Consider the following 23,060-nt stretch of genomic DNA (forward strand, 5'->3'; position numbering starts at 1 on the left):
CTTGTAGCCTAGGAAAGCAGTTGAAGACAGCCCAAAGTCTTGGTATCCTGCACCCACATTGGAGACCTGGAGGAAGTTCCTGGTTCCTGGCTTAGGATTGGAGCATCAGCCATTGTGATCACTTGGGGAGTGAACTATTGGACAGAGCATCTTCCTCTCTGTACATCTGACTTTGCAACTGAAAAAAAAAAAAGGTACCCACCACAAGCAGGCGGCCCTGCAGTGATGCTGCTGCTTGGGATGCCCTTTATCAATGGGCCTTGGTCTGGATTTAGCCTAATTCGGACTCAAACTTCTTGGCAGTGACATCCTGGGTGGCAGCATACAGCGGCTCAAGCAGCCAAGGGAAGTTCAACTGAAATCTTAGCTGCTGGCTTCCGCCTGGCCCAGCCTCAGCTCTTGGGGGGTGTAAGCAGAGCGCAGCAGAGGATACAAACACACTCTGGAATCTCTCTCTTGTGGTAACTCCCTCTGCCTTTCAAATGAGCAGATAGTGCAAACCCGGAAACACTGAATTAATGACATCTTGAATGTGACACTTAGTCAAAATCTTCTGTCCTCTCAACTGAACATGATCTGAAACTCTACACCTACAGACTATACTTGCTGATGTGTGGACAGAAAATCAAAGAAAGAAAACCAGTAGGATTTTAGTGGCAGCTGCTGTGGGTTTCTTAAAAAAATAAATGTTTATTTCAAGTACGAAAAGTAATGTGAAAACAGAATACAAAAATTGCATTCAGTTTTACAAGTAGAAAACAAGGCTTCTGAAAAGAGTTGACAATTATATATAAAATACATAAGAGGATACTTTGACATTCACAGTGAGTATTTCTTAAAAAATAAATTCTGTTGATGTAGCTTAGAAATGAGAACGCACGGACAAGCGCAGTTTGGTAAACCAGACCACGAGTGACACTCCCCCCTCAGCACACGCAGGCAGCGCTTCCAAGGATGATTTGCACACATCTGTCACATGGCAAGCTTGCTTCAACCACACAGAAGTTCAGGCGCAGTATGGCTTCCGTGACAGGCACCATCTGTGTATGCTCGTTTACCCAGAGTTCCCAGGCAGTATTCATGAAACAGGGAACCTTAGGCGGCAGCCAGAATCTGACCAACACATCTTTATTGTGGCAACCGAGGCTCTGCAGCAGGGCGCTCTGGTCACCTGCTGTACTCATTTCACAGGACTACTGCCCAGACTCCTGCTCCTCTTCTCCAGGTACATCTGCTTGTAGGTTTGAAATGTCACTTTCGAGTCTTTCCCAGAGTTCTGCAGTGGCTCAAATCCAGGTGCACTGGTGCTTCTTTTAGAAAGTCTTGGATTCACATCTAAGGTAATAAAAGTTACAGTTACTTACTGTTATGGGGTCTGTACCATCCTGGCCTGGAGCCTGCTCATCTTCTCATTTAGAAACTGAATCAGCATAAGGGAATTCATTCTCTTGGTTTCTCACATCAAAAAGCCAAAAACAAAACTCAGAGCGAAAGTGTGCATTCACTTGCAGGAGTTGAAAATAGAACTCAGTGTGATAGCCCAGTGGCTAAATTCTCGCCTTGCATGCCTTAGAACCCATGTGGGCAAGGGTTTGTATCCCAGCTGCTCCACTTCCCCTCCGGTACCCTGCTTGTGGCCTGAGAAAACAGTACAGGACAAAGCCTTGGGACGCTGGACATGCATGCATGGAAGACCAGGAAGAAGTTCCTGGCTCCTGGCTCAATTCTGGTTGATGCAGCCATTTGATGAATGAACCAATGGATAGAAGATGCTTCTCTGTAAATCTGCCTTTCCAATAAAAATAAACAAATCTTAAAAAAAAAAAAGGCCTGACGTGGTAGCATAGCGGCTGAAGTCCTTGCTTTGTATGCATTGGGATCCCATATGGTAGCGGTTCTACTCCTGGCAGCCCCACTTTCCACCTAGCTCCCTGCTTGTGGCCTGGGAAAGCAGTCAAGGACGGCCCAAAGCCTTGGAACCTGGAAGAGGCTTCTGACTTCAGATCAGCGCAGCTCAGGCCATTGCAGTCACTTGGAGAGTGAATCATTGAATAAAAGATCTTTCTCTCTGTCCCTCCTCCTCTCTGTATCTCTGACTTTGCAATAAAAATGAATAAGTATTTAAAAAAAAAGAAAAGGAGCAAGGGTTGTAGACAGAAGTTGTATATAGGGGCTGCTGTGGTGGTTCAATGGGTAAATTCTCCATCCATAACTGCTGACATCCATATGTGTTCAGGCTATTCCACTTCCTTCAAATATTTACAATCGAGCCCACCCAGGGATGCAAAAAAAAAAAAAAAAAATTACAATGTGGTGTAAGGAGCGTTTTTCTTGTTAAAAGGAAATATAAGCTTCCCAGCCCACAGCTCAGAACAAAAGACGCCCTTACCATTCATCCAAACGATGAATGAGAAAAAAACATGAATAAAAATCATTTTACAACAGTATCATGAGCAAAATGCAATGTGCATGAGACTGGCAGAGAAACAAACTAAAAACTTAAAGAGAATAATTTTACCTATTTCTTGGCTGGCTTCCTGCATTCTTTTCTTCGTAGCTGAGCATTTTATCCAGTCTTCTTTTGTACTTTTTATTCCTGAAACTATTTATGATTTTTGATGTTATCAAGGAAAGTCACTCAAGTTGAAAACATCTTTAAAGGCAAGCAGATACATCTTACCCACACATGACAGAACCCACCTGGGGCCTGAGAGGAAATGACCTATGGTGCATGTGTTCAGACAGCTCCAGATCGGCGAACAGGCCGTCTTCCAAGCTTACCATCCTGCCACGCTGCTGGGCCCCTTCCCTCGCAGGGCCCAACACTAGCACATCACACCACATTAAAGGGCAACTCGCAGTGTCCCAACTACATGAGACACTCAAGGCCATAAGACTCAGCTTCCAAGTGAAAGGACTGTTTCCCACAAATCACACACTGGCATCACCTTCCAATAAAATGCGCTGCTTCTCCTACAAATTGATGCTGTCCAACACATACATTCAGAAAAGCACAGCAAGACGCAACTGAAGTCCTTTCAGTTCTTCCATGTGGGTGTCTCGATGCACCGTCGCCTTCCTACCCTGAGCCTACGCTGGACCGAGCAGTACACAGGCTTAGGATCCTGACATCACTCAATCTGCACATCCACACAGAGCAGCTGTGAGGTTACAACTCCATCTTTGGGGCCCAGCGTGATAGCATAGTGGTTAAAGTGCTCGCCTTGCACGCGCCGGGATCCCATGTGGCCACCGGTTCTGATCCCAGCAGCTCTCCTTTCCATCCAGCTCCGTCAAGGACGGCCCAAAGCTTTGGGACCCTGCACCTGCGTGGGAGACCTGAAAGAGCTACTGGCTCCTGATTGGCTCAGCTCCAACTGTTGCGCTCACTTGGGGAGTGAATCATTGGAAGGAAGATCTTCCTCTCTGTCTCTCCTCCTCTGTATATTCACCTTTCCAATAAAAATAATCTTTAAAAAAAAAACTCTATCTTTGGCACTGTCATCGATGGTTTCAAAGATGGCAATAAACTGACCCTTTTCCACATGTAGGAACAGAAAGGTGACAGTGCCTAGGGCCAAATACCCCAGACTAAGGACAAGCTTCCAACTGACAAGGTTGCTTTAATATTCCAAGTACAAAGAGGGGAAAAAGGTGATCAAAACCAAGGCCTTTGCAATGACAGACACAAGGTGTTTCTCTAACTTACAAACAAGAGATATTCTTCACACCTGAACCCTCTTGGTACTAAATTTCAAAATTACATATGATAAGCTTAACAATTTTACAGAAGTCTTGTCATTACTGCTAATTCTCTTCAATTTATCACAAACGGCCAATAGGCACACCACAAAGGATGCCAGTGAACTGGAACCTCACGACACCCCAAGTGGCGTGACACGGCGGCATTTCTCCCAGCCAGCTGCTCCCTGTCCTCCAACTTCTTAACACGCAGAATCAAGAAAAACATACTGCACCTTGCACAGGGGCCTGCTCCTTCACACGAGGCTGTGGCTCCCTGTCCTCTCCCCTGGGGCTTGCCTTCTTCAACAGCATTTCCGGACACAACTTGAATTCCAGCCGGTGTGCTTTGTCTGTGGATACAACTACTTTGGGCTTCTCAGGCGGACTTTGTTCCTTATCACTCAGCTTCCCGGGTGCACTGTCTAGCTTGGAGAGACAAATGCTTTCCCGTTCAGTGCATTTAAAGGCAACCCTGTTCAGGTACAATTTTCTTTGATCCTTCGCCTGGGAAGGTGCCAAGCTGGCTTCGGTGTCATTTGCACTGGCCAACTGGTCTAATTTGCCTTGATCCACCTCCATTCTGTCAGGCTGCTTTCCATCAGCTTTTCCTTTATTGCTCTTTGCAATGGTGTGTGTCTTGGACTCCTCAGAATGGGAGCTTTTGAGGTTTTTGGCATGGCTTGCAGAAGGGTTTAAGGGCTCACTGGAAGTCAATCCGCCACCAGCCCGTTTCTCCCCTGCCTTCCCACAGCTCCCTTCCTGCGCTGGAAGCTTGATGGCTGCCGTGGCCTCAGACTCGGTTGGCACACCTGTCCCGCCGATTTCCTTGGAAGCCTTACTTGCCAATGCTTCTTTCTGCTTCCGTCTTTCTAAGTACTCCTTGGCTGTTATGACTCGCTTAGGTTTTAATGATCCAGCCTTCAAGTCTGAGGATGGAGGAGTGGGTGCTGTCTGTTCTTTAACAGCGGCGCTCTCGCACAGGCCTGATGAAGTGCCACGTGGTGAGGGTACACTTGGGCTGCTTTTATTCTCCTCTTGCTCTTCACACCTCTTTTTCTTTACCTCCATACCCACAATATTCCCCATATCTAGCTTCCTTTTTTCCAAATATTTTACTCTGGAGCCACCTGCTTTGAATTTCAATTTTGTCTTTTCTGGCGATAGTGACCGTATGCAAACACCACTCGAGGTACTCTGTTCTTGGCTGGTGCCAATGGTTTGTAATGTGGCTTTCGGTGCTAATGGTTTGTAACGCTTCTGCAGGCTTCCTTGAAGGGCTGTTTCACCAAATGATTTTTCTGACTCTCTGGCCTTAAAAGTCACCACGTGGAATTTCAATTTCCGTTCCTTTTTATCCTTATCATTCAAGGAATCTGGTTTCTTATCACACTCAGGGGTATCTGGAGTGGCTAATTGTGGCTGCGTCCTCACAGAGTTGCTCTGTTTGGGCTGGGATCTGTCCTTTGTACTAGAGCCATCACATTTAGGTGAACTCTGAGCAGCTGGGCTGTGCTCTGTTCTTAATAAATTCTTCTCTTTCGTTTCAGATCTCTCTTTTTGGCTGTTGTCACATTTAGGGGCACTCGGAGTGGCTAATTCTGGCTGTGTCCTCAGGGAGCTGCTCTGTTTGGGATGCAATCTGTCCTTCACACTGGGGCCATCACATTTAGGTGAACACTGAGCAGCCACGCCACGCTCTGTCCTTGATGAGCCCTTCTTCATTTGGGTTTTATCTTTCAGGCTGCTGCTGTCCCGTCTGGAAGAACAGTGACCAGCTAATGCGTGTTCCTTTTTCAGGGAGCCGCTCTGTTTGGACTGAGATGTGCCTTTGCTATTGCTGCCGTCCCATTTCGGTGAACACTGAGCAGGTAGTTCTTGCTTCGTCCGGAAGGAGCTGTTCTGTTTGGACTGGGACCTGTCTTTTGTATTGGCACTGTCACCTTTGGGCGAAGAGTGACCAGATAATTCTTGCTTCGGCCTCGGGGTACAGCTGGCTTTTAACTGGGATCTATCTTTCATGTGGGGGCGATCATGCTTAGGTGGGAGCTGACCCACAGTGAGCCCACACTCTGTCCTCAATGAACTCTTCTCTTTCATTCCAGAATGATCTTTGAGGCTGCTCTTCTTATTTCTGGACGAACACTGATCAGGCAGTGCCTGCTCTGTGCTCAGCGAGCCGCCCTCCCTTGATGGAGGTCCACTTTTTAGATCGATGCTGTCACGCTGCGGAGAAAACTCACCAGGCTGTTTTGGTGCTGGCCACGGGCAGGGACTCTGCTTCATTTGGGATGTACTTTCCACAGTGCTGCCTTTTATTTCAGGAAAGGGGTCTTTCTCTTCCAGAGAAGTCCTGGTCATTTTCGGAGAAGCAATGGGGGCCACTGCAGCAGAGGCCCCTCCACTCTGGGGATGGGTGGTGGGCTCCAGAAGACGACACTCCTCATCCTCATTGCCTTTTTCTCCTATTGGAGCTGAGCCCTTGGTGGAATTGCACTGACACTGGGGTACTCCCTCATAGACCAAGGAGAGCCAGCCCAGTGCACAGCAGTGGATACTGTCCTTCTCTGTGTCCAGGGCCACAGAACGGTGCTGTTCTTTCACTGGAGCTTCCGGGGAACATGGGCTCTTGACTTCCTGGACAGACTTCTCTGGCTGGGTTTCTACCAACCTGACTGCATCATCAGGCTGATCCTCATCCTCTTCAGAAAACAGTTCTTTCATCTCCTCTGAGCTTAACACTGTGATCTGTATTTGTTCTGTGGACTCCCTGGCATCACCATCGGTCTTAGCAGCAGCGCACTCTTCGGAGGTGCTGGCCGTCCCCGGCTGCTGTGCGCTGCATTCATGCATGTTCACAGCCTCAATGCCATAGGGGAACTCTCTTAGAAGTTCTGAGAGCTGGTCCTGCAGGTACAAGGCAGATGTCTTGTCATCATCCAGCTCAATGCTCGGAGGATCCTGGGCAGACAAGCTACTGCCTGTATTGAGTTCCTGACCACAGACATCTTGCTGAGTGCTTCCGGATGCTGTGCTTTCTGTTTTCTGGGCACACTCCCCACTGCTTTCCTGTGGAGCTGCTCCACTGGGTACCACGAACTCAGCAGGGGAAGGTCCAAGAGGCTGCACTGGCTCTGGCGGCTTGGCTTCTGGAGCAGAACCACCTGCACATTGCACCAGCACATCCTGTACATCACATCCGGCATCTACAGCACTAGGTTCTAATTGTTCTTTTCGTTGTTTGCTACTAGTCTCTTCCTGATGGGGCTCCGCTTTTCTCAAAGGGGAGCCGTTGAATATCTTTGCTATTTGAGAATTGTAAGAAATATCACCTTCGACAAGGGAGCAAATGCTGTCGATCTGCAACATGGCCCTCTCCTCAGTGGACAGCGGCGAGGTCTGCTTATCACTGGCAGGGCAGCACACATCTCCCGACTCATCCCTTCCCATCTCAGGATCTGGTGTGCCTTGGGAGCCCCTGGGGACCGTCAGGTTCTGCTTTTCCTTTGGAGTCACTGGGACAACCTTGGTTGATGTCACGGTACTTGCCACGGGGCTGGCAAGATAGACTTTCAAAGCCGTGGGTGGCTGTGGGTATTCGGCCACGCGACTCTGTAAGCTACACACACTGCCTTCTTTGATGACCGGATATATGGCTTCAGGTGAAGTGTCAGCGGTCACCGCTTTCACTGACAAAGTTTTGACATCTGAAAGAATTAATGGCGTCACCACTGCAACTTGCAGTTCTGGTCCCTTTGTCACATTTATACCTGATGACTCATGATTCGGTATTACTGCTGAAACTACGGGATCTTGCAAGGAGCCAATTTCTTTATTTTGAGGATTTTCTACACCTGAACAGCTGACATAGCCTTCTGTAGTCTTGGAAATTCCAATGCCTTTTCTATTTGTTTCTAACTCATGACACTGCTTTGCTTCGATGGTTTTTGGTGGCTGCTTTTTCCAAAGAGAAAGACAGGTTGCCAACAATTCCACAGGACACTTATTTTGCCCACATATTGCATCTGCAGAAGGCTGCTGCTCAAGGCAGACAGAGTTCTCTGAGGACCCAGCACCTGCATTGGAAACACTTGGAATTTGTACTGTTTTCAAAGTTACCTGGTTGTCAGCGGCTTGGGTATTGGGATTCATTTCAGAATTGCTTGATGTTGAATCCGGAATCATTTTAGGGGCATCTTTTAATAACGTACTCTCAGTCTTATTACTCGTTGTCAGTAAATTGAGAAGCAGTTTATTTTTAACTACAAACGCCTTATAAGACACGCTCTGGGAAACAGGAATTGCTTCAGAAACGGCCAGGGTATTTTGTCCAACTGCAACAAAATTGTCTGATGGCAACTGGCCCTTATTCAGTGTTGTCTGCGTAACATCAGGAGGTACTGTCTTCACAGAAGTCATGACTCTGAAATCATGACCCTGTTCCGGCGCTGGCCGCTCTTCTGCACAGGGAGCAGTTAGTGGAGCGGGGCTGAGCTGATCTAACGTCTGCCGTAGTGTCTCCTGAAGGCCGGGATTCACCTGCCAAGTTTTCAGTGTTTTCTCAGAGGGAACCACTGTTGCTGGCTGACCCTCTGTGTTTGCAGGAACGATCGGCATAGCCTGTAAGTTGGGCTGCATGATGGCAGTTTCTTTTAAAGACAATTCCGAAGTTTCACCTGGTTCCTTGCAAGAAGCATTTGTTATCTTGCTGCAACCTGCTGCCATCAAAAGGTCTTTATTAATCTTAATTTTCCTTGCAAGCTCTGAAAATTTTTTTTTAATTTCCATCAACGTTTTAATATCTCTCACTAGCTTTTCTTTGGTCATGGGCAAATCCAGCACTGGATCTGAACTTGGATTGGAAGCAGTTATCCTTTTGTCTTGATCATTCTGAGCAGGGCCCTGAACACCAGGGACGCTAGGTCCAACTGGCTCAGGGTAAGGCTGTCTCCCATCGGTGTTCATTTTCAGGTTACAGAACTTGCCAATCGTTACGTCATTATGACTCGTGTTTTGCCACTGCTGTTGGAAGCTGCTACACATGTCTTTCTGCATACTGGAAGGATGTGTCTCCTGACCCTGTGGCCCTTCCAACTGCCTGCTTACCCGCTGGGCACTGTGCGAAGGCTGACCTCCGTACCTGCAGGGGTAAGCAGGCTGGACTGGAGGCTGAAGAGGGGGAGGGAGTCTGGTGTTGGTCTGAGCAGCACAGTGATAGGACTTCGTTGCCTCCACCTGCTTGGGCTGTGATGTCAGTGAAGGATTTGGGAACATTTGAACTTGTAACGATGGGGATGGCTCGAGGCTGTGTTTCTGAAGAGCAGAATCCTGCAAAAAGTTTTGTGATGAGTAACTGAACTGCCTTGGAAGCGGCCTGTAATCCGAATAGGTCAGGTCATTGGATGTATACTGCTGCGGCCAATCAGTCTGTTGCTCCGGCAAAGACTGGTTAAGTCCCTGGGTTCCTTGGAAAGTGACAAGCTCTCTCAGAGCATTTGAAGGGACAGCTGGCACTCGCACTTGATAGCTGTCTGATATCACCCGTTGACCCTGGAGTGCGTGTACAACACTTGGCGCCCCCAAGCCAACGCTGGAGTGCTGGGGTGTGTTCTGCCCCATGTGAGAGGACACGGAAGTCCGTACGGGAGGGTTTATCCAGGGACTAGGTGCGATTCCCGATGACAGTGGCGAAGTGTGGTTCAGCTGCTTGGTACTTTTCATGTTTGCAAATGTCATTCTTTCTACTGAAGTGTGTGCAGTCACAACTGTCCTGTTATACACATCAGACACAGGGACTTGACGCGTTATCTTATAGTTCCTGATATCCAGTAAAGGCTGAGACACTGTGTAAGGGTCACTGGGGTATAGGCAAGCTTCGGGATTCCCAGGGTAGCGGACGGAATTCTGGCATGTCGCCTGAAGCTGGTTCAAGGAAGACTGCTGTCGAAAAGGCTGGCTTTTAGAATACTGTGGTGGTAATGACGCGCTCTCTGGCTTAGCGCTCCAATTCATTGTTAATCTGTTATGGCAACAGCTATTCGAAAGTCAGTTGTCAACGTCGGGTCTGCAAGACACAAAGACCTTTTATTGAAATGCTGTTTTTCCTACACAGATTTTACAAGGAAATCAGTTACTGTGTTTGTCAAAATTCCTCAAGATTCAAAGTATGCAAGCATCACCTTTACTTCAGGAAGAAGGGCAACAGTAAAGGCGAAGACACAACAAAGTCAATAAAATGCACTGTGTGACAGCAAATCATCACAAAACACAGCTATCACTACATAACAATCACTTTCTGCTTGGACTCCATTGGAAAAAAAATATGTATCAATTCCTTCTTCTAAAAGTAGATAGAGATAAGATCTTCCTTCTGCTGGTTCACTCCCCACATGACTCCAACAGTCAGAGCTGTGCAGATTTGAAGCTGGGAGCCCAGAGCTTTTAGGTTGCCAACATGGATGCAGGGTCCCAAGGATGTCCGCTTTCCCAGGCCATAAGCAGAGAGGTGGATTGGAAGTGGATCAGCTAGGTCTTGAACCAGCATCCATATGGGATGTCAACACAACAGGGCGGAAGCATCCACACAACGTTACCCCATCTTTTCTTTTTTTTTTTTAAAGAATTTTTTTTTTTAATTGTTATTGGAAAGCCGGATATACAGAGAGGAGGAGAGACAGAAAGGAAGATCTTCCGTCCAATGTTTCACTCCCCAAGTGAGCCGCAACGGGCCCGTATGCGCCGATCTGATGCCGGGACCAGGAACCTCTTCCGGGTCTCCCACGCCGGTGCAGGGTCCCAAAGCTTTGGGCCATCCTCGACTGCCTTCCCAGGCCACAAGCAGGGAGCTGAATGGGAAGTGGAGCTGCTGGGATTAGAACCGGTGCCCATATGGGATCCTGGGGCTTTCAAGGCGAGGACTTTAGCCGCTAGGCCACGCCGCCGGGCCCAGTTACCCCATCTTCACAAAGTATTGCTGAGAGTACGCCAGACACAAGTATAAAAAAGGAGCCTATCTGCCTAGCAGGAGCCACTATACTGCCTGGCTCAAGTCAGGGGATCTTGAGCTCTCCAACACCTGAAGCGGTTAACTGAACTAACTGCCTCCCAACTGCCCTGATTTCCTGCCAGGGCGCCTTCCCCATGGAATTACAACAAGCCCAAACTGCTTTAGCATGAAGGGCAGGGTGCAGGAAGCTGCTGGAGCCCCAAGTTTCTGCAAAGTTAAAACATTTAACTAGTTTAGCAAGCCTGCCCACAGCTATGGGGTACTATCACACTGATGCACTCTGTCACAATAGCTAGCCATAAACAAGCACTAATCCATAAGCAAAGCGTCTTTTAAAATCAACAGACTCAGGCCCAGTGCAATAGCATAGCAGCTTGAATCTTTTTCTTGAAGGCACCGAGATCCCATATGGGCGCCAGTTCTAATCCTGCCGGCCCCACTTTCCATCCAGTTCACTGCTTGTGGCCTGGGAGAGCAGCCGAGGATGCAGAGGGCTGGATTGGAATGGAGCAGCAGGGATACAAACTGGCACCCATATGGCATGCTGGTGCTTGCAGAGGATCAGTCTGTGCCAGCCTCATTCACACCAACACTTAACCACTCTTGAATTGAAAAAAGCTGCTTCCAGCATGGCTCTGGAGCCGGGGTTAGGGCAGAATGTGTTGTGGTATGACAGATCACGTCACCGTATAGGAGGCCAGCATCCCAGCTGCTCAGCTTCCAATCCAGCACTGGGACAATGTGCATGGGGCCACCACATGGGAGGCCAACATGGAGTTCCTAGCTGCTGGTTTCCTCCTGGCCTAGACCTGGCCATTGAGGTCACTTGGGCAATGAACCAGTAGGTAAGATTTTGCTCTTTCAAATAAATACATCAATCAGAAATAAACCTTTACCTGACACTGAATAGCCTTGCTTTTATATTATCTGTGCCAGGGCCCGGCACAGTAGCCTATAGGCTAAAGTCCTCACCTTGCACACCCAGGATTCCATATGGGCACTGATTTGTATCCCAGCTATTCCACCTCCCATCCAGCTTCCTGCTTGTGGCCTGGGAAAGCAGTCGAGGATGGCCCAAAGCCTTGGGACCCTGCACCCGCGTGGGAGACAGATAAAAAAAGCTCTCCTAATGTTGATAAAGGGCAGCTGGAAGAATCACAGGAATCCTGTTCACCATTCTATTGGAAATTTGAGCTGATACATGAAAAAGTAAAATAACAACAACAAAAGTAAGTATCAGAGAAGAAATATCAAACCAGCATTAAATGCTATTCACAAAATCCAAAACATCCTTGAGATCTTTTTGTTTCATTGTTACAATTTATCAAAATTCCTGAAAACAAGTCTGAACAGAAACACACTAGTGGGCCTAGCAGCTAAAGTCCTCATCTTGCACAACCGGGATCCCATATGGGCGCCAGCTAGCATACTGGCAGCTCCACTTCCCATCCAGCTCCCTGACTGTGGCCTGGGAAAGCAGTAGAGGATGGCCCAAAGCCTTCCGATCCTGCACACGTGCAGAAGACCAAGAACAAACGCCTGACTCCAGGGTCCAGGCTCCTGGCTTCGGATCACCTCAGCTCCAGCTATTGCAGCCACTTGGGAAGTGAATCAGCAGATGGAAGATCTGTCTTTTTCTATTTTTTAAAAGATTTATTTATTTTATTACAAAGTCAGATATACAGAGAGGAGGAGAGACAGAGAGGAAGATCTTCCGTCCGATGATTCACTCCCCAAGTGAGCCGCAATGGCCGGTGCGCGCCGGTCCAAAGCCGGGAACCAGGAACCTCTTTCGGGTCTCCCACACGGGTGCAGGGTCCCAATGCATTGGGCCGTCCTCGACTGCTTTCCCAGGCCACAAGCAGAGAGCTGGATGGGAAGTGGAGCTGCCGGGACCAGAACCAGCGCCCATATGGGATCCCAGGGCGTTCAAGGCGAGGACTTTAGCCGCTAGGCCACGCTGCCGGGCCCGGAAGATCTGTCTTTCTTTCACTCTGTAGATCTGACTTTCCAATTAAAAAAAAAAAATTAGTGATAACTTCATAGTAAAAAATCATGTTCAGTCCCATATATAATTAAATACAAATGGTTCCAACCTCAGTGCACACCGTGATGCTGTCTGTCCCCTCATCCTGTCCGGGTTAATAACAGTCAATGCTGTAACAATGGGTTGAGATCGTACATTCATACCAGCAACCAGTATAGTTGCCAGTTTGAACCCAGTTTGCTCCAGCTGTAATCCAGCTCCTATCTAACACCCTGGGAAAGGCAGCGGAGGTTAGCTCAAGTGTTGGGACGCTTCCTGGCTCCAAACCTGGCTCAGATTTGGCCATTGAGGCAGCATATCAAAGATCGCTCTATCGCTCCCTCTAAGAGTTCAACAAAATAAATCTTTTTAAATAGCAAACTTGTACAGAGCAATACAACAGTAACAAAAATGAACTCGGTTACACACAAGCATGAAATTCATACAAACAGAAGACATGAGATAGTAACACAGGATTCCACAGGCACATAGACACAAATATATGGGCAAGTGTGACAGTGCTGCCCACGTACCAAATCAGAGTGCTGGACTGAGTCCCAGCTAATCTGCTTCAGTTGCAGTTTCCTGGGACCAGCAGGGTGATGGCTCCAGTGCTTGGGCCCCTGCCACCCACATGGGAGACTCAAATGGCCTTCCAGTCTTCTGGCAACAATGTGACCCACAACTGGCTACATTACCAGCCAAAATTAGGTCCAAGCTATTCATCACTAGACAGCCCAAGGCCTGAGAGGGAGCAGCTGTGCCAGAGAGCAGTTTGTTGAAACTTTAGCCCCAAATACGTGCTTCCCCAAACTGCAAGCGGGCATCTAGATGGAGGGATAGGTTATCAGATGCTCCGTTATTGAAGATTTGTTTACTTGAAATGCAGACAGACAGAAGACACAGAAAGAGATCTTGCTTTTGTTGATTCAACAAACAAGCTGACCATCCAGACCAAGTGAGCCACATAGCAGGTGGCCCCTGATGGCAGACCTCAAGCTCCAGAGCACGACAGCCCCACGTTAGCCACTGCGGCAGCTACCTGATCTGTGCACAGCAGAAACCTGAGGAGACCACCTTATCCTTACCAGCCGGTGGCTGCGAAGACACTCGAGGCCCGAGGGGCTGAGCGGGTACTATGGTCCTGCCACCTGCACAGAGAATGGGTTCTGTGGCTCCTGCATTCCCAGCAGTATTTGCTCAGCAAATGGAACCGCAAGAGCTCTCACTCTACTGGCCAGCCACTCAAACACACCATGCCAGCCTTCAAAACTGCTCACCTTTGCACTACTCGCCTTCCTCTGAGGGAAGAATGTGTGGAAAATTTAAGCTGGGGAACTGCTACTTACAGACAGATAATGTGGGCAAAGTCTCAGAAGAAATCACAGACTGTCACCCATGTCCCTGTCCACATTTGGGAAGGCTGAGATGAATACTCACTTGTGGGATGGTTTTCAACTTTCGGGGGATTTGACATCCTTGTCCGTGGCTACAGTTTTCCTTTGAAGGGTTTGCCTGACTCAACCCTCCCTGGTACCATCGGTTATGTCATTGAAAGAAAAGCAGCAAAAAAAAAAAAAGCAGCACCTCACGTGATGTTCCAGCACTAAGTCCCTGAGCCAGGATGTGCTCCCACCCTGCAATGGGGAATGTAGCAGAGGCCCTTCCTCAACAAAGCAAGAGTAAGGAAAGCTGAAGTGGGAAGCCTGGTAGGGGCTTTCCAGGAACAAAGGAAAAGGGAAACAAAGAACCCAACTTAACTTGCTTGGATGTATACACATGCAACTCTGTAGCAACCCTGCTAGCAACCCTGCGACAACTCTCCTGGGTATTAAAGCTTCCTTCCAAACAGAATCCCTTCATGTGGCCACATATGTAACCAATCAGAACTGGTACATGTGAACCGCATATGTGAGGGGAACTGAAGCTGATTCTGTAGAGGGTATATAAGATGATGCCCTGCTGGGTTCTGAGCTCAGTCTCTAGAGGGGAGCTGGTGACTCAGAACCACAGAACCAACCTGTCTGCTATCAAAATGTCAACATTTTAAACCATCCTTGTGGCAGGTGATGAGCCCACCAGTTAGGACACGCATCTACCACAATGGAGTACCTGGGTTCAAATTCCAGCCTTTGGCTTCCTGCTAGTGCAGAACCTGGGAGACAGCAGTTAATAATAGTTCCTGTCACCCATTTGGGAGACAAGGATGAAGTTTACAGCGTCCAGTTTTGGTTTGGTCCAGCCCTGGCTGCTGTGACAATTATGAATCAACTGCAGATGGCTTCTCTCTACTTGTCTGTTTTCTGCCATTTTGAAAATGACCAGATGGGACAGGCATATGAGGGAAGCGAGGGAAAGCCACCTCCTGTGAGGCTGGCCTCCAAATGGGTGCCAGCTGCTCCACCTTTGACCCAGCTTCCTGTTAATGCACCCAGGAAAGCAGAAGATGGTCCAAGTGTTTGTGTCCTTGTTGCCCATTTGGGACACCTGGCAAAAGCTCCCAACTTTGGCTTGGCTCAGCCCTGGCCATCGTAGCCATCTGGGGATGAAACATCAGATGAAAGCTGTCTGTCTCTCCAAATCTGAATTTCAAGTAAATAATAAGAAACAAACAAAATGTCGTTCCCCTGTCCTTTAAAGCTGACATCAGCCCAGCTCTGCTATACCAGCTCTTACAACGGCGTACTAACCACCCGCCCCAGGTCCCATGTCTTACCACCTCCCTGCTGACTGCAGCTACTCTGCTGAGACCTCACAGAAACCTTCCAACAGGAGCTACAGACCTGCTGTCCAACTGCTCCTGAACCTCTCCTAAGGTCTCGCTAGGCATGGCAGCAAAACACCTGGTGACAGAGGCCTGAGGTAGACAGCCAGGGACAGGAAGGCCCCAGGAGAGAACACATCAGGTCTGCAGTTCAGAGGGACACACTTTGAGCAAAGTAACTCACTACTCAACAGCAAGACAGAGAAGTGCAAACAAAACAGGATGTGGATTACAACTGAACCCATCTAACTTGATACCAACTTGTCAGCAGCAAGAACATCACCAGTGACTACATGATGAGTTTGCAAAATCCTGTACCAGCATGCTAAGAGCCCAGAGGATGCCAACACCCAGATTACCTCCACTCACGGACAACCCTCATTAGAGACCCTCACTCACAACAAACCTCACTTCTTTGCTTGCCCTTCCTTGTGGGTGCTCTTGACTTCACAGTCGAGACACAAAAATTCAGCAGATCTCTCTGTATAAATCTGTCTTCCCAACTAAAATAAATCTTGAGTAAATAAATAAGAGTGCCAGTTCGTATCCCAGCTGCTCCACTTCACTCCCAGCTCCCTGCTTGTGGCCTGGGAAAACAATCAAGAACAGTCCAAAGCCTTGGGACCCCGCACCAGCATGGGAGACCTGGAAGAAGCTCCTGGCTTCTGGCTTTGGATTGGCTTAGCTCCAGCTGTTGCGGCCACTTGGGGAGTGAACCAGCGGATGGTTCACTTTGAAGATTTATTTATTTTTATCTCAAAACACACACACACACACACACACACAAAAACAGGCAGAACCACAGACACATGCATTACGCCAAAAAATATTCTAAAAAAAAAAAAAAAAAAAAAAGATTTTCAAGTTGTTTCATGAAATTAACCCTCCTTTCAATTCCCCTTTCTCAATACCGTCTGAGGCATCAGCATTAATTCCCTGTATTTCACATGCCCAGTGTGTTTGGAATGCCAGCCCAGAGCCCTAAGACCTGGTTTGGTTCAGGGTATTCCCAGAACTCTTCTGACACGCAGTCAACAAATACCTGCTTGATGAATCAACTCGGCAGCTTTTTCTTCCATTGAACTTTTACTCATTTTCTTCCACTGAACATGTTTACTCATGTTGCTTTCAACATTTAAGAGTCAACAGACAATATTCTTTGAAATGTTAAAACTTTTAAGTCCTCATAACACGTGAATCACAAGCACAAACACCCATGTGCCTACCTGGGTTTGGCTGCAGACATCAAGCTTCTCCTGATGCAGACAGTGTGGTACCAACAGGTGATGAACAGACAATCAGCATCTTGCAATCCACTTGGGAGACCCCAAGTGCCTGTCTTTTCACCTTGGCTTGGCTAAGCCTTGTTTGCAGCTGCCATTTGGAAAGTGAACCAGCAGACCAAGGATACCTTCATGTCTCCCTCTCCTGTGTCACTTAGACTATTGAATAATAATTTTTAAAAAATCGTATTAAAAAAAAACCTACTGGAAACTCTTTTTTGGGGGGCGGGGCATCGGGACCCAAACCAGTGCCCATATGGGATCCCTGCACGGACCAAGCAAGGTGAGGCCTTTAGCTACTAGGCCACCGCGCCGGGCCCCAGAAACTCTTTTATGCATTGTGCCAATCAGTTATTTGTGGTAGATGTGGCAGGAAGGAAGGCAAATCTAAGGTTATGTTTTGTTATCTGTAGAACTTTTTGTTTCACAAGTTTACTGTTTATTTATTTTGAAAGAAAGAGAAACCAGGCAAAGAGAAAGATCCGACTGTTGGCTGACTCCCTAAATTGCTGGGCCAGGCAGAAGGTGGGAGCTATCGTCTTCCATGGGAGGTTCCAGGAGCCCAGGAACCTGGGTCAGCTTTGTCTCCGCCACCTCAGGTACATTAGCAGGGAGCTACACTGACAACAGAGTAGTGAGAACTTCTGGCACTCCAATAGGGATGTTGGGGTCTCCCTTGGCAACAAAATCCACCAAGCCACCAAGTAGGCATCTTTCAAATTTGATTAAAAAAAAAAACCCTACAAAACCCATCTTTTGGCTTAACAATTTTGCAACTTAAACCTAATATTATTCTTACTATTGCTTCTTATAAAAATAGGAAAAACCAACTCACTAAAAAAGCCAAAGCGCAAGAAGTGAGGAAGTCTAAGCTGCCAGTTCCAAAGCTGATGGGAGGGTGAATAAGAGGGAAAAGAATGGCTGCAAGGACCTGTTAAATATAACTACTGATAATGGCACCCTAAGTCTCAAGGCAAGACAGAGAAGGGCTGAGAGTGGAAGTTGATGAAGGAGACAGGTTATATTGTGGAGAGTGAGAGATCATGCCAGACACAAGTGTAGAGAGGAATCTGTAGTGCCCAAACTTTGCTACAGCAGCTCCCACTGCACTGCACTGTCTGGCTCAAGGCAAAGTTCTTAAGCTCTCAGACACTGAGAGAAGTTAACTGAACTAACTGCCTCCCAACTGCCCTAATTTCCCACCAGTGGGCCTGGCCTCTTGCATTCCAACGGGCACAACTGCCACATTCCAATATGCCCAACTGCCCACTGGCCCAACTGACTTCTCACAGCAATTCATGCGGGAGGAGGCAGGAAAGGCAAGGAATGTGGAGCCATGGAGCCCCAGGTACCCATGTAACTGAAACATGCAGTTATCCTGGCAAGCCTGCCCATGACTGCCCATCACCCAGTTGTACTCCATCACAGTAAGAGCTAATTGGGAAGCTCAGAAAAATTCCCAAATCCTTTATTTATGTTCTTTGAGCAGCTAAGCAGCTTAACTCCAAAAAGTTTAAAAGCTCAGCAGCTATAATTACCTAATCAATTTATGATTAAACACTGTAAACTTGAGAGCAAGCTACCCTTAGTCGTTATCTGTACGCAGCGGGTGATGGCCAGACAACCTGCATCAAGGGAGCCATACCACGGTCACTCAACCAAGGCATAGCCACCAGCGCCCAGGAGGTCTCAAGTCTGAGCCAGAGGCACCTGCACGTGGGTCTGCTGGCCCATTTCCTCCCTCTAAGATGTGTACTTTCCTTTTCTGACAAATATCCTTGCTATTACACTTAGTGTCTTGTGTAAGTCACTTCTAACTCACTGTCTCAGACATAAAGCAAGCTGGTCCCTGACTTCCTACTCTGGACTCTAATTACCAAGTATTATATGGCAACACAGTACATAATTTGCATGAAACAAATTTCTTGAGAAGGGCCTGGCGGCGTGGCCTAATGGCTTAAGTCCTCGCCTTGAATGTGACAGGATCCCATATGGGCGCCGGTTCTAATCCCGGCAGCTCCACTTCCCATCCAGCTCCCTGCTTGTGGCCTGGGAAAGCAGTCCAGGACAGCCCAATGCATTGGGACACTGCACCTGTGTGGGAGACCTGGAAGAGGTTCCAGGTTCCCGGCATCGGATCGGCGCGCATCGGCCAGTTGCGGCTCACTTGGGGAGTGAATCATCGGACGGAAGATGTTCCTCTCTGTCTCTCCTCCTCTCTGTATATATGGCTGTAATAAAATGAATAAATCTTTTAAAAAAAAAAAAAGAAAATACTGTGCTAATACAAGTAAAATTTAAGGAGATATAGGTTCACAAAAACAAGGAGGGAGACAAACAGCAAGAGTTAGGGAGGGATGGAGGAACAAAATATCACCTAGCTAATAACCTTGTCATTTATCAATGAACCTATTAAAAAATAAAAATTAATTTTGCAAAAATACAGATAAAAAAAAAATCCCTCCACCAAACAGCCAGCAGATTAAAATAATTATATGCCACAATCAAGTTTAACTTATTCCAGGAAAGCAAGGGCTGACTTCCCATCAAAAAAAGTTAATATAGAATAAAGCACAACAACAAAATGCCCACAGGATCTTCGCAACTGATACAGAAAAGCATGGCAAAATTCCAATGATTTTTGGTGCCAAAAGCATAGAAGGTATTGCTTCTCAACCTTCTGGCTAAGATCAAGTGTAAAAGCAAAAAATATTATTTGGGAATTAACTTAGAATACAGCACAGAAAAAAAGCAGAGAAATACAGCAGAGAAAAACTTAAGAGTGGGGCCCAGCACAGTAGCTCAGCAGCTAAAGTCCTTGCCTTGCACACCAGGGATCCCATTTGGGTGGAGGTTCTAATCATGGTGGTCCCACTTACCATCCAGCTCCCTGCCTGTGGCCTGGAAAAGCAGCCGAGGACCACCCAGATCCTTGAGACCCTGAACCCACTTGGAGACCAAGAAGAGGCTCCTGGCTTCGGATTGGCTCAGCTTCAGCTGTTGCAGCCACTTGGGCAGTGTGTATCAGTAGATGGAAGATCTTCCTCTCTGTCTCCTCTCTTTGTATATCTGACTTTCCAAACATAAATGAATAAATAAATCTTAACCAAAAAAAGAAAAAAAAATCGAGTAGCCTATTTGCTTAAACTCGATTTCCAGTAAGTGTTCCAGGCAATTCACCTTCTGGCACTGTCACCATAGACCGAAGAAAGTCAACTGCCAGGAAACCAGTGTAAGGGCCCGGCAATGTGCTGCAGGGTTGAAACCTGCCGCATCCCATTCAGGAGCACTGGCTCCAATTCCAGGTGCTCCACTTCCCACCCAGCTCCCTACTAATGTGCCCAAAGAAGCAGCAGCACATGGCCCAAGTGTTTGGGCTCCTGCCACCCCTGATGGAGAGCTCCTGGCTTCAGCTTGTCCTCACTCTGGCTCTTGGGGCCATTTGAAAGCCAACAAATTGATGAAAGATCTTTTCCTGTGTATCCTTTCACTCTTTCAGTTAAACAAGTCTTTGAAACGAAACAAAACCAGAAACCATTCTGAGTCAGAATCCAAGCACACAATGAAAACGTGTGAACTTGTTTAAACAAGAATGGCCACCCACCCCGCTTTCCTTTCCCTCTTTCGGGTCTTGTTTTTGTTGTTTCAGTGTATTCATCCAGAAGGTAGAGCAACACAGAGAAAGGCCTTCCATCCACTAGTCTAATCCTAGCCAAGGCTGTGCCTGCAAGACGGGAGCCAAAAATGCCACTAGTGTGGCCTAGTTAGGTGGTTGAGCCATCAGCTGATGCCTCATTAGCAGGAAGCTGGACTGAAAGTGCAGCCATGACCAAAGCCCAGGCAATACAATATACAGTGCAGGAGTCCCAAGTACTGGTACAAGCCAATGTGCCATAATACCCACCTGAGTCTCTCTCTTTTTCTATATCCAACTCCATTCATGCTGGTTATACAAGCCCTGGCGAACTGCTTCTCAGAGAGGCGGCTACCTCAGGAAGGTACCTTCTCACTGTCCCTTAACAAGTATATGCAGCAGGAACAGGTTGCCAGAATGACTTTATTTTCAAAGACGAAATGGAGTAATCAAGCTAAGCCCCATGACATCACAGAAGGGCGTAACAATCACAAAGAACCACTCAGTTCCAAGAAAGACCGTGGGAGATATCAAACAGAATAGACTCCTGGGCTTACACATAAGGAAACAACTCCATTCTAGCTGACCTCAAAATAAAGTTGCTCTGGCTCTGTGCTGTGCAATGTGCTCCCCAGCTGCTATGAACACTGTACCTCCAAAGGACAGTGTGGAAGAGTACCATCTCAAGGAACCTGACATCCACCTGCCAGAAGAGCCCAGCATCCCAAACAGAATTCGTTCTTCTACTTCCTCTGATCTCCCATGACATGAGTAACATATATTACTGAATAACTAACAATTTTATAGGACTGATTTTTGTGTTTGGCAAATATGACACTGTGGAAAGACAAACGTGTGCAGTTTCGCTTCTTGGTGAAGAACACCTGCCAGGGATCCACCCTTGGCCCAGAACAACAAAGCCTTCCTTTGATCAACCCCTGCTTGAGGCAGACTATTCTGCAAAACCCAAGGTGAAACATCTTATGTCTGCTAAGGAAACTAGAAACAAAAACAACTTCCAGGGGCCGGCATTGTTAATCTACTACCTATAATGCCGGTATCGCACAGAGGCACTGGCTCAAGTCCTGGTGGTTGCACTTCCAATCCAGCTCCCTGCACCCACGTGAGAGACCTAAAAGAAGCTCCTGGTTTCTAGCCTAGCCAAAAAGCCATCACAGGGCCCAGCGGTGTGGCCTAGCGGCTAGGGTCATCGCCTTGAACGCCCTGGGATCCCATATGGGCGCCGGTTCTGATTCTGGCAGCTCCACTTCCATCCAGCTCCCTGCTTGTGGCCTGGGAAAGCAGCCGAGGACAGCCCAATGCTTTGGGACTCTGCGCCCATGTGGGAGACCAGGAAAAGGTTCCTGGTTCCCGGCTTCGGATCAGCACAGCACCGGCCGTTGCGGCTCAGTTGGGGAGTGAATCATCGGACGCAAGATCCTCCTGTCTGTGTCTCCTCCTCTCTGTATATCTGACTTTGTAATGAAAATAAATAAATCTTAAAAAAAAAAAAAAAAAGCCATCACAGCCATCTGGCAAGTGGAACCAGTAACTGGAGATCTCTTTTCTGTCTCTTCTAATCTCTTTGTAACTCTGCCTTTCAAATAAATCAATAAACCTTGAAAACAAAACAAACAACAACAAAAAACAAAGTATATAAATAACATCAACACAGCCAGCTACATGGAGGGATCTACTTAATTTGTGGTTGACAAAAGCAAAAGGATTTCTAGAGGCCGACACTGTGACGCTGTGGTAAAGCCAGGGCTGTGTGGTGCTGGTACCCGATATGGCCCCTGGTTTGAGTCCCTGCTGCTTCCCCTTCTGACCCAGCTTTCTGCTGACGCCTCTAGGAAAGCAGCAGAGTTATGCAGCCCCTAGGCCCCTGTAAGAGGCGGAAGAAGCAGCCTGTGGCTCCGAGCACCACAGCAGTCCAGCTTTGGCCATTGTGAACCAGCAGCAGCTAGCTCTGCCTCGATCCCTCCCCATCTAAATCTGGTTTCCAACTAAATAAATGTTAAAAGAAAGAAAAAAAGAACTCCAACACGAAAAGGACATCCAGGAAAAACCCATAGCTAACACACTTCATAGTCCAAGGGCATGATTTCCCTCTAGATATCAAGAACAGAACAAGACCGCCCACCTTTGCCACTCGCATTCTGCACTGTACTGGAGGAGACTCAAGCATAGCCGTCAGGCCAAGATGTGGACATCCAACAGGCAACGAAATAAAACTATCCATACATGATCTGATCTCATACACAGACTACCAGGAATCACATACACAAATACCCCAATGTGACAAAACCAATAAACTGCTGTGGCTCAGGCTGCATAGTACAAAATCAACATACAAAATCCACCTGGATTTCTATACAGAGTTTAATCCAAAAAATTAACAACTCCACTAACACCAAAAAGAATAAATCACTTAGGAATTAGTTTAACAAAAGTGAAATATCTGAACAGCACAAAATATTGCTGAAAGACATCAAAGACTCAAGTAAGTGATAACAATTGCAACCATGGATTAAAAGGCTTCATACCATTAAGAGGGCAATGTTAGGACTTGCTAGGTCATTGAGACACAAAGTAACTTCAAATCT

The 23,060-nt window shown here is 47.3% G+C and overlaps 1 protein-coding gene across 4 annotated transcripts in view; it reads right to left on the reverse strand.

The window, feature by feature from the left end:
* Window positions 1–1,112: 1,112 nt before the first annotated feature.
* RESF1 (retroelement silencing factor 1) overlaps window positions 1,113–23,060 on the reverse strand; it is a 31,057-nt gene continuing 9,109 nt past the window's right edge. For 3 of the 4 annotated variants that reach the window (XM_058656066.1, XM_058656064.1, XM_058656063.1), the window contains 3 exons: window positions 3,978–9,805; window positions 2,519–2,602; window positions 1,113–1,335 (listed from right to left, as the gene is read on the reverse strand). In XM_058656066.1, coding sequence (XP_058512049.1) covers window positions 1,181–1,335; window positions 2,519–2,602; window positions 3,978–9,753 — 6,015 coding nt within the window. In that variant the 5' untranslated portion in view covers window positions 9,754–9,805 and the 3' untranslated portion in view covers window positions 1,113–1,180. Of the gene's footprint in view, window positions 1,336–2,518; window positions 2,603–3,977; window positions 9,806–20,724; window positions 20,863–23,060 lie in introns of those variants that run through there. The other variant, XM_004599167.4, reaches the window with a different exon arrangement.

The sequence above is a fragment of the Ochotona princeps genome, chromosome 27 (assembly GCF_030435755.1).
Source record: "Ochotona princeps isolate mOchPri1 chromosome 27, mOchPri1.hap1, whole genome shotgun sequence".
NCBI lineage: Eukaryota > Metazoa > Chordata > Mammalia > Lagomorpha > Ochotonidae > Ochotona > Ochotona princeps.